General features: G+C 30.5%; 1 protein-coding gene across 1 annotated transcript; it reads left to right on the top strand.

Moving 5' to 3' along the window:
* Positions 1-34: 34 nt before the first annotated feature.
* Bacc (Bacchus) lies at positions 35-9980 on the top strand. Its single transcript, XM_014426117.3, has 3 exons — positions 35-261; positions 7342-7513; positions 8450-9980. The coding sequence occupies exons 1-3, from the start codon at positions 151-153 to the stop codon at positions 8494-8496; spliced, it is 330 nt and encodes a 109-aa protein (XP_014281603.1). The 5' UTR covers positions 35-150; the 3' UTR covers positions 8497-9980.
* The last annotated feature ends 1487 nt before the right edge of the window (positions 9981-11467 follow it).

Genomic DNA, 11467 nt, shown 5'->3' on the forward strand with positions numbered 1-11467 from the left:
CTCTATTAGTACTTTATTTAAATATTGAATTTAGCTCTCCCCCCGCTTTATCGAGCACGAAGCCCGCGCCATCTTCATTTTGAACAAAGACAAGCCGTGTGTCTCTTGCAGTGCGTTAGTTGAAGTGATTCTCGACATTTTAGCCTGACGATGAGTTCGAAGGAAAATAACTCTGAAGTAGCGGTGGAGAAGGCCACAGAAAACAACGACAAGGCCTCAGACGCGAAAGCAGAAGTCAAAGGAACGAAAAGGCCAGCGGAGGTGAGTGACTCAGTTTTATGTGTTTCGTAATACAGAATGTAATTCATATTGAGTTCACTTAAGTGTCAATTATTGTAGATTTTTTATTACATCATTGTTTTTGTATTAATTTGCACTTATTTATTAAGTTTTGGCTGTGTTGATAATGCGGTTCCATGTGCGTGTGACCGGCCGGGACGGCATTTTCGTCATCAAGTAATCTACACGGTCAGTCGGAATTCCATGTTATCGATTCATTTTCATCTGCGGAAGCGGTTTTCCCAATCGCTCTTACGTGACTTTCAAAGAGGACGCGGTTATTTGTGTAGATAAACAATTTGACATGTTGTTATGAAAATGGCGTCCTCCTAAGAGCCCTCTAGCGAGGCTATTGTCCTTGATTTGAAGTTGGCCGATTCCACAAGAGCGTACCCCCGCGAGGCTACCGAATCAATATGCCGGTTTCATCTTCGGGCTATTTATCACTTTTAGCATTATAGTTTTTATGATTTTTCTTATGGACCTTCTTATATTATAGTCTTACACCGGTTCTAATAATATTGATTAGAAGTATTCCATGTATATAGTCCGCGTTTTTTTTTTAAGATCTCTTCTACTCTTAGGTTTGCTATTATTTAGTTTTTTGGGTTAGAGTCATTAATGTAGGTGTTAAAAGGTCTGACCTAATGCCATCTATTAATGGATATAACTGATGTTATGCCAAAATGCAACAGGTCTGTAATGCTGACGATAAAATCGGACTAGTTGGAACTGTGTATGTTTGCTATTATGCATTTTGTGTATTGAAGGGTTGGGTACCTACATTTTTCTTCTAAATTTTTTTTTTAATTAATATATTTGTTCTTTTCATTATTGTTTTGGTCGTTGGTGCCCCCTCGGGCAGATGTGGCGTCCCCATTGTGCGATGCTAGGAAGGGTCGAGGCCCCCAACCGCCGCTTTCCCCTCCCTCCCTTCCCCCATTTCCCACGTCGTCTCACCTTGCTTCCCGGCTTCCTCCATTATTTTTAGTGCTTTCTTTCTATAAATCCCTACTCTCATCGCTATACTATTTTTAAAAAGTTGTTAATTATAACTTTTTTTTTTCTTTCTCTGACATTCACTTTTGGAGAGCAACATTCGTCTATTTGTTAGTTTAATGTTCCTTAAAAAAAAAAAATAAAGTAAAACGTGGAAACTTACACAATGTTACAATTTTTGTTAATTTCAATGTTTTACATTAAATCCAAAATGACCTGGCATAATGTAGTATCAACATTACCAATATTAATTTCCTAAATATTCAGTCCAAAATCGAATGATGGAAGCCGGTGAAGCCTAAAATAACTTAAATTTACAATAAATATCAAGTATCATGTAAAACCAGTGCCTCTACTAGCAATTAACTTCAGGGGAAGCACTTCAATTTTTGTTTAATAAATTTCACAACTTGAATGATGAAAAATTGCTAAGCCAATTCTCTTCTAAAAAATTTTGAATTTTAATTTCTCACTCAAATAATTATTCTTTGAGGAAAGTTACATTTTCAGAGGAGTAACAATATTGTGAAGGTTGACTTGTGACATTTTTGAAGTTCCACCATGTGATAGAATTGGTCCCTGAATCTGAAATCAAAATAAAAAAAAATATGTTAATAAATTTTAAGATTTTAGTTTCCTAATAAATTGGTCCATCAAAAGTAATAAAATCAGAAATATACATTTTTATTGACTATATTTATAATGTAAATAGTTTTTATTGAATTAAGAACTGATTTGGCATAGTCTGTTAATAGAAGAGAAAATATTTATCATTTATAATATTTAGCCTACTTTTATTACGGAATTGTCTTTTAATATACAATGTATATTTTTGTTTTTGAATGCTTACATCATATGAACTGTTTTGATTCCAACTGTATTGAATAGGTGTTGCCTTCATTGTCAAACCTTGTTTACCTTTTCAATTAAAGTTACTTGACTTGTGGTATACTTTCACCACTGCCTTACATATTTTAATAATACTAAAACTATTCAGATAAGCTTATTTGAAAAAAAATTATTTATTTACTTTTTTGTTTAATTTATAAATCAGTCTTCATTTATTTGTGCCATATTCTACAGTAATTGACATTTAAGTTTGTTTTTTTCCCTCCAGTTTCTTAGTTATAATAATTTGACCTTGTTAATTTATTTCAATAAATAATAAAGTCGGCAAAAGTTTGAAACTATGCAAGCCCGAAAACGTTTTGGTTAAGTATTGTTTTTATTCATAACATTTAATTTTCAATATTATTTATTTTATAATAAATTACTTGATGCTATAACAAAAAAAAAATATAAATATGGTTTCAGAGTTTTTTCAACTATATACTACCCTCATAATTAATTAAATTAATTGCGTTAGTCACGTTTTGTTTTTCTTTTTTCTAATAACTGCTAAGTAGAATTTCTCTCTAACAAGGAACTAACTGGTTATTTGCATTTATTTTGTCAGCCGTGAAATGAACCTGTGTGGTCAGGTGAATGGTTAGAAAGGAGCCGGTGTATGTTATGAATTTAAACCAGTTTTCTGTTTTGAATCCCCTCCCCCCTCTCAGTTATACTTTATTGTAATTAAAACGCTTGGTTAATAACAGATTATAAATAACTTTTCATATAATTTAGTTTAATTATTTATTTAATACGACAGTTTCAGTAGTTTTGTACTTGAATTTTATTACATGATTTAAATTTATATTGATTGGATTCAAAAATTTAATTTGTAACTTGTGTTTGAATAAAAGATGTTATTAAGTAATAAGGTTTATTTAAAGATATCGTTAAATAATTTTCATCTTCTCTTGTTCCTATCCACTACTTTTTCATCCCAGTAACAAAAATGGTCGTTATTTTTGGTCTTAACATAAATTAAATGATATATATCTATATTTTATTAATACTTCGCTGTGAACGTAGTTCCTGTTCTAGAACTTGTGTAGAACTTTCATGTCTTGTCCGAGAATTGTAATGTATGAGTTCGTTAAGAGAAAAAAGATATTTTTAAATTTTATATGTCCGTCCATATATTTTGGGTTCCGTTATACGTACCTTTCGAGAATGAAATTATATAAGAGGCTTTCTGTATTTAAAAAGGTTTTGGAATTAATTTTATATTATTACATTGTATTAACTGTAATGTGGCAATAATTCCCTCTCATTCTAACCGTGGGAAATTTGATGGAATATTAATAAAGCCATTTTGCATTTCTTATGATTCTCCCGTTATGTAATCAAAGTGAATTCGTGGTTTTAGTTATCTCGTGATAAGGCTTGCGATAATTTTATTTAGAACGATATCGCTTTGAACCCAGTATTTTGATTAAATGAATTTTTAAAAAATAGGCTTTTATAAATTTTATTTATCAACTTCAAAATTAAAAATTAATATCAAGAATAAATCAAGCCATAATTTTTAAAGCAATTAGTTTTTTTTTTCTTGCAAAATAAACTTATATATCTCTCTAAAGCGATTTTAGAACCTGAATTGTATGAAAATGAAATAAGAATTCTATACATTTTCGAAATTAGTCTACATAAATTTTTTTCATTTTGTGGTTTGTCATTCTATTGCTGTGGTTCCCATCCGTTGTTCATCGAAATGATTTAGGGACAAGGTTATTCCTTGTCAATTGAACGGTTTTGTATACGTATCTTAGCCCCTTAGCTTTTGTTGAAAGGGCGGCATTCGACTCTCAGGATCAAGTAATAATGTGGGGGGGGGTTACGCTGCCAAAAAAAGGGTTCGTAACCACTGTTATAATATAACTTGATTATTATTATTATTATTACGTTGAGAAAAACTTAACATCACGCAAATGAAAACTAATTCAGCTTGTTGATGGTCGGATCTCTTTAATTTTTAAGGTATTGCACAAGTGGGTTGTATCGTTTCAAGTAGTAGAACGTGGTCTACTAATTAAGTTAATTATCTCAGTTTGTTTTATTATTGGTACCTATAAGTTGTTTCACAAAGAGTAAAACTATCTTACTTGTTGGTTATTGTAATTATTGGACCCTTAAGGCTCAGTTCCTCCATCCTCCAGATAGCAAGCTAACTACCTGAGAGAGTCCATTCCTCTTGTATCAATTAGGTCTGAACCCGTCACAGGTCACGCAATGGTGCCACGATCATCCGATGCCTCCTCATCCTGTCGTGACGGCAAAGTTGAAAGTAAAATAAATAAAAATGATTAAAAACGTAGTTAATAACATTCGTTTCTACTTGTTGAGTGCGACAGTATTTCTTCACTGCGTGAATGTCCAGTCTGAATCGTGTTTCTTTTACTTTCTTGCAAATGCGTCCTTGAATGTGATTTAATTCCATTAAACCTTTTCATTTGTGAATTTCTTCACTATGTCTATAATTTTTCTTTATTGAATACGTAAGTGTTCAGTGAATAAAAATTTAGTCTTGTAGAAAAGGAGCCGGTTGAATTTTCATGGTGTAGTCCATAATAAAGGTAGTAAGTACATGGTATAGACTTGTTGAACTATGTTCAACAGTATAGGATAATGATGTATTTTGTCATTCCACGCTTTTTTTTATTATTATTTTTTTTACCACGATTGTGCAATTTTTTAAACTTTATTTTATTTCGAGTCCTACGTTTTCATATACGCAAAGTTGAGTCAAGAAAGACGGGTTAACCAACACGTTACCAACCTACTCTATCCAGAGCGGGATTTTTACATCTTGAGCCCACCACGAAATATAAATGGGCCGACTCTTAGAGGTTGGTTTGGAAACAGCTCCGCTCAACGAGTGCTAAGTTTGTGGTGCTGCTCTCAACACGACCTGGAATAATGTTTCCACTAATGCTAATCCAAACATTTAGTAACTAAGCTAAATATTCCTCAATTGAGGACCAAACTGGTCTTTGTAGGCCCTGTAGTTCTTATTTGGTAGCTAATGTAAATAACTACCATGATCTAAAGCCTTTTTCCCGTAAGCACTCGATTTATTTAGTTTTTAAAGATCTTTTAAGAACACATAAATTATAATAATGTTAATGATAAATAATGAACGCAATCTGATCCTAAATTCTGGTATGTGTTTCCCATATAAGGGTTTTGGATTAGCCAATCATCCCTCTAGTAAAGGGCATTTTAGATGTTAAGCTTTGTAAAATGAACCTCTTAATAATATTTTAGTTGTGGTCATTAAGTGGATATGTTATATTCCGTATCCTGGAATGATGTAGAAAAGCTTTGAAATAACAAATTATTGCTGGGAATAGAAGCGACCCTCCCCAGCGGAGGGGTGGTGGTGGGGGCGGCGATATCGACTTCCCCCTCTCCCCTCCCGCCTCTCTCTGCCCTATCCCTCTCGGCTCTTTCGAAAGTCGCTCGATACCATTAATTGTATCAAAAGTATCTACAAAGTCGATCACGTTTTATCGAAAAATATAAGAAAAGATTCGCCTAATTGTTTTATAGTACCTTATAAAAAAACAACGAATTAATTAGTTCTTAAAACAGAAAGATTTTTGTAAAAGCTAGTTATCACATCCTTTTTTAAATAAATTATCAAAATTTGAATTTTTCATTACCTATTAACATTTATACCATTCTATTATACTTGAAATAAACTATTAAATCAGTGACCTTCAACAACGTGGACAGATGATTTGCCACAAGGGAATGGCATTTTTTCGAATATTACAATTACAAAATATTAAAAGAAAAACAAATTAAAATTAAAACCACAATAAACAGTAAATATACAGTGCATCCTAGCATTTATTTTCCGATGTTTTATCTTCTTTCCCTGCATATTCATATCACATCCATACATATACATATCACTCTTAAGCATAATTGTAGTGAAAATTTTTAATAGCTTGGCAAAGGTGTACAAAATTTGTTTTAGTCCTAGATGGAGGTGCCTGGGGGTAAAGAAAGATTAGTAACCGATGTATTAAATGTCCAATCAAAAAGTAGTATCACTTTTATTTTATTTTTTTCCATTTTATGAATGTTTCATTGTTTTGTTCTCACCCTCTTTACCTTATATTCATTACATTACTAAAACGCTGTATTTATTGTTCCTCTATATGAAGATCATATAATTATATCGGAACTCTTTATGAGAAGCCTGTTAGTGTGATTGGCCATGTTGGATCAAGTATGCTTTCATGAGTTAGCTTCAGTCCTCAGCTCATGACTTGCGGTTAGGTCTCTCTGATAGTTGCTGGAAAGCATGAAACTCATCACATTTTATTATTCACACCTGATCTTACATTGTAATAATCAGATTGATTTGCACCATACAATTAAAGGTTCTCCTTTTTCGATAAATTACAACTCTTTTTTATGAACAGATTTAGTTATAAATTCTAATTACAATTTGTAACTAAACCTGTTCTGTCAAAAAAAAAAAAAAAAAATATATATTAGAAAGTTGTAATTTACCTAAAAAGGAGAACCTTTAGTTGTATGGTGTAAATCAACCTGATTATTACAATGTATAAACCTTAACAACAATGTTAGATCAGGTGTGAATAATAAAATGTGATGAGTTTCATACTTTCCTGCAACTATCAGAGAGACCTAACCGCAAGTCATAAGCTGAGGACTGAAGCTAACTCATGAAAGCATACTTGAAGAATCCAAGATGGCCAACCACACTAACAGGCTTCTCATAAGGAGTTTCGTATGTACTAATATGAGCTTCATAAATAAATAAAAAGTTGTGATTCACCTAAAAGAGAGAGAACCTTTATTTGTTATTTTCATGAAGTGGAAATGTACCTAGTAACACTATGAAGTTAGGCATCAATATATCAATTAGTATTTATTAATTTGCACGATGATCAATTATGAAAAAAAATTAATAAACAATATATGACTTAACACAATTCAATATACACAAAACTGTATGAATATGTTTCACTGTTCTATGAATTTGTCAGAACTACGTTATTTAGTTGCAAAAGTTTTTAAATTGTCATAACAACCAGCAGTTACTTATATTTTGTTTTTTATTTTTATCTTATTTTAAAACTAGTTTTTATCTATTTTTGAGAATTATAAGTAAAAGATTTTTATTTTTTCTTACCTTAGGACAAAGGTGATGATGTGAAGAAGGCCAAAAAGGAGGAAGAAAATGGTGGTGTTGAAATTTTAGAGGAGGAGATCTTAGACGAAGAAGAGGAGGAAGATGATGAGGATGAGGGTGAAGACCAACTTAGTGAAGGAGACGAACTAGGGGATGAATTAGGGGACGATGGGGAAGGTACATATTATGAATAAAATGTTAATTATGTTATCAAATAATAAAGTAATTATTAAAAAGTATATATATTTGTTAATTATTTAATTTACTTATAAGTACAAATTATAAAATTGATAAAAGTTTTGATGATTAGTAAATTATCTCAGTGATTTTGAAGGTGAATTTGATAAATTCTTTATGAGTATTTGTCTTTTATTTTCATAATAGTTTTATTTTTGGTAATTATCTAATATTTGTTTAGTGCTAATCCAATATCATTAAAATAAAAATACTATGTGTATATGTATACATGTACACGGCTATTCAATGATCATTCATTCCCTTAATTTGGTTTTACTGAATCGACTCATGTTTCTAGTTTAAAGTAGCTTTTTATTTCTTCTCAGAAGGTTTTAAATCATAGGTTTTTTTTTTACATTTACTCAAATTTTTAATGATCAATTAGGGAAAGATAATTGATTCTTTCATACATAAATTACCGTATTTATTAATTTTATATGTTGTATTAAGAAAGTGAATTTTAAGTTATTATTAGGTTTGTTGTAAGAACCACTGGCAGGTGGGAATATGCAGGGTATAGGTTTTGCCATGAGAAAATGCTACTACGCTGTGGCGTGTGGTCATTGAAACAAAAGCAAATTTCAATTGTTTTATCGATTTATAGATTTACAGCCTTTAGTTAATCAAATTGCCAGTAGTATTGTCTACAGAGAAAGGTTGAATAATTAAATAAAAGTTTTGTAGATATCTTGTCTTAATATAGGAAATTCTAAATTTCAAAACACTACAGGCAAAATTAATAAACATTGTTATTGAAGTATGAAGTATTAATGGTTTATTTTTTTTTCTCTTAGTTGATTATGGATTAAAAATATACTTATATGTATGTATTTAATGATAAGGTTTTTAATATATGATTTTTGTTTTGCGTTTTAGAAGAAGAGGATGAAGACGTAGCCGCTGACGAAGAATCTGATGCGTAATGTCCAAAGTGGTGACGCACCGTGAGCGACTAGGCAGGGATAAATTTACCGGAAATTCCTGCCTAGCCCCCCACCTTCTGTGCTCTACCCTGTTCAACATAAAAACATATGTTTTTTAATTTAAACAAATATATGAACACTTGGTTTATTTCTCAAAGAAGAATGGAGGAGATAAAAACACAATGCCCCTGCCCTACGAACAAGAGGCATGTTGTTTTTTTAATTGTAACTTTGTAAAAAAAGAAATAGTTTATAAGAATTGTAAGGTATTCTCTCTGGTTAATTATATAGATTGGAATTGATGTATTAATTGATCGAACTGTACAAATATTTAACTACTTTTCTCTTAGTATGGTAATAAAAAATAAAAAAAAATTTTTTTTGTTTAAATTGTGCCCATTTGCTGTGGGCAATGACTTTCTATTTATGAATTGGTGACTCTATGAGTGCTACTTAACTAAGTATTTTTTAAATTTTACTCGACCCGCAGGTAAATAATTAAGTTTATTGACTTAGATAATGTGTGTGTTCATACTATGTTAATGTTATACATGTTTAAGACCAAGCATTTCAAGGATGGTAACAATTATTGATAGAAAATGTTTTACTCATTCCATAGAGAAAAAAAAATGTTTCTTTTTTTTTATTTTTAAAAATCCTTTTTAAAATAATTTATGTCATGAATTATGTAAGTTCCATGCCTAGATAAAATCTTTTTTTCTTTTTTTTTTTAATAAAAAATATCTAAGTACAAGAATGTTGTAGTGTGTAATTTACTAAACTGGCTAGTTTTAGTTTCGAATATATGGTTGTATTTCTTATCCTGTTGATTTCATTCCCTTTGAAAATATTCTATCCCGGATTGGAATTAATTGCCCTTTTCCAAAACGCTTTGTTAAATTGCTTTTATATTGTATATTATGGTTAAGGGCAAAAATTTAATGGGGATAGAGAATATTTAATATATATATTTTTTTCTTTTGGTAGTTTCTCTTTTTAATTTGTGTTCCGTCCATGTTGGTGTTTCTTATTTATTTCTTCCTCGCCCTTCATCAGTTTTTTTTACCCATCCTTATTTCTGAGCTCAATGACTCTGATATTATTCTTTTTTTATATATCAAATATATTAAAAAGTATTGTACACCTAGTTGTAAATTATAATTTATAGCGACAAAAATATTTATTATGATGAGTGGGTTATGGTCTCTAAAATGGTTTTGTGATGGTATGATGAATTTTTCTTTCTTTTTTTTTTTCTGTGTATTGAAGTGCGGGTTGTAATGACAGGTTTTTACGAGAAAAGAAAGGAAAAAAACAAAATACATTCCTGACAAGACAACCCTGCTACCTGATTTATGTAGACTGTCCGAGCTGAAGCTGGCTACTAACTAAAGCTGGGTCATATTAATTAGATTAACAATGTTTTATCACAATGATGGTTTAAGTCTAAATGAATTTTTGTATAATGAAAATACTGAGGATGATTTTGTTACTGTGTTTTCAATTTTAAAAACCACTCCTTCCTTTTTTTCCCTTTATTTTTATTTTTTTAATTTTTCTTTTAAATCTCTACCATCCTGGTGCATATTATTTCAGTAAACCCAATGTTTTAATTCATTTTAAAAAAATTGGAACTTATGCTAAGTTATCACTTCATATAAATCTGTACCGAAATTAAAATTTTTCTTTTTAATTTTCAAAATTGAATTTCTGTCATTCAATTAATTGTGTGATACTATATTGAATTTTTTTTTCACTTTAAATTTATTGTAAATTATTAGTTTTATTTTTAGATCTATGTTTAACCAAAGATTAGTTAATGAAATGCATGTTGTTTTTCAATTATTCAAGTCAGTACTGGTTAATGGAGGTTTACTGTTACATCATTACATCCTTTTGCATGTTCCTTCATTTCTTTTATATATTTTTTTTTTTAAGCATTTAAAAGTACAAACAAGCAGTATTATGTCAGTAAATAAATGAAAGTGTCTCTTATATGTTTTTGTAATTAGGTATTCTTTTTTTTTTGGTAAGTAGTCTTAGGTTTAAAATTTAAAATAAATATTTTCATACCAGTCAAACACTATTAATTGTTGTTCATTTCCAAAAATAAAATTATTAAAAAAAAAACGGACGAAAAGTATAGTTGATAATAAATTATTTTTACTGTTCCCTTTTTCAAGATTGTTTCTTATTATTTAACAAATGATTTTTCTATTCTCGACTAATTTATAGACACCCAATCAGATTTATTTCTATCAGTTTGATGTTCGCGATAAAATTGAAATTTATACAAAGATAAAATTAAAAATAATCCTAGATATAGATAAGGCGGCCTTGAAGAGTTATTTTGTGAACGTGAGCATTCGCGCTGGACACGTGGCTCCCTTTTTAGGGAACTGGGCGATTATTTTAGAATAAAATCCTTTTTTTTTTTATTATTTATTATTACCTTTAAAATTAAAACTGGAAGGATTTGTTGTCGGATTAGAGATGAAAATTTTGGGTTTTCCCACTAGGGCAAAAATTAGGTTTGGTGGAAACCATAGTTAAAGTTGCCATGGATACGATGTTTATCAATGGTTCTTTCATGAATAAGGGTCGTATCCATGGCAACGTAAGCTATTAGTTCAACTATAGCTAATTTTTGCAAATTCTGGCCTTAACTGGATCAATTTTCCAGACAGAGTATATAAGAAACTCCATTTTAACAAACAAATTAATTTTTTTATTCGAAGCAGCGGCTTATCAAACTACGGTTGTAACATCCCTAAACTTGACTAGCATTCGCCCTTTAGTTTGATGCAAGTTGAAACGTACTTCATTTGTGTACAAAAGTGTATTTGTACAACCTTTTTCAAAATACTCCAGCGTTATATATACGAGACTTATCGTTCAACAGTCGGGCGCAAGCGCAAGAAAGATTACACCATGCATGTCCATCTTAAGGTTTGTCTAACGAACACTTCTG

This window comes from Halyomorpha halys, unplaced genomic scaffold (assembly GCF_000696795.3).
Source record: "Halyomorpha halys isolate HHAL.00 unplaced genomic scaffold, Hhal_1.1 Scaffold552.1, whole genome shotgun sequence".
Taxonomy (NCBI): Eukaryota; Metazoa; Arthropoda; class Insecta; order Hemiptera; family Pentatomidae; genus Halyomorpha; species Halyomorpha halys.

Coding starts and splice junctions, on each gene's coding strand:
- Bacc (XM_014426117.3), top strand. CDS start 151: ATGAGTTCGAAGGAAAATAACTCTGAAGTAGCGGTGGAGAAGGCCACA. Junction 262..7,341: donor GAACGAAAAGGCCAGCGGAG/GTGAGTGACTCA, acceptor TTCTTACCTTAG/GACAAAGGTGATGATGTGAA. Junction 7,514..8,449: donor ATTAGGGGACGATGGGGAAG/GTACATATTATG, acceptor TTTGCGTTTTAG/AAGAAGAGGATGAAGACGTA.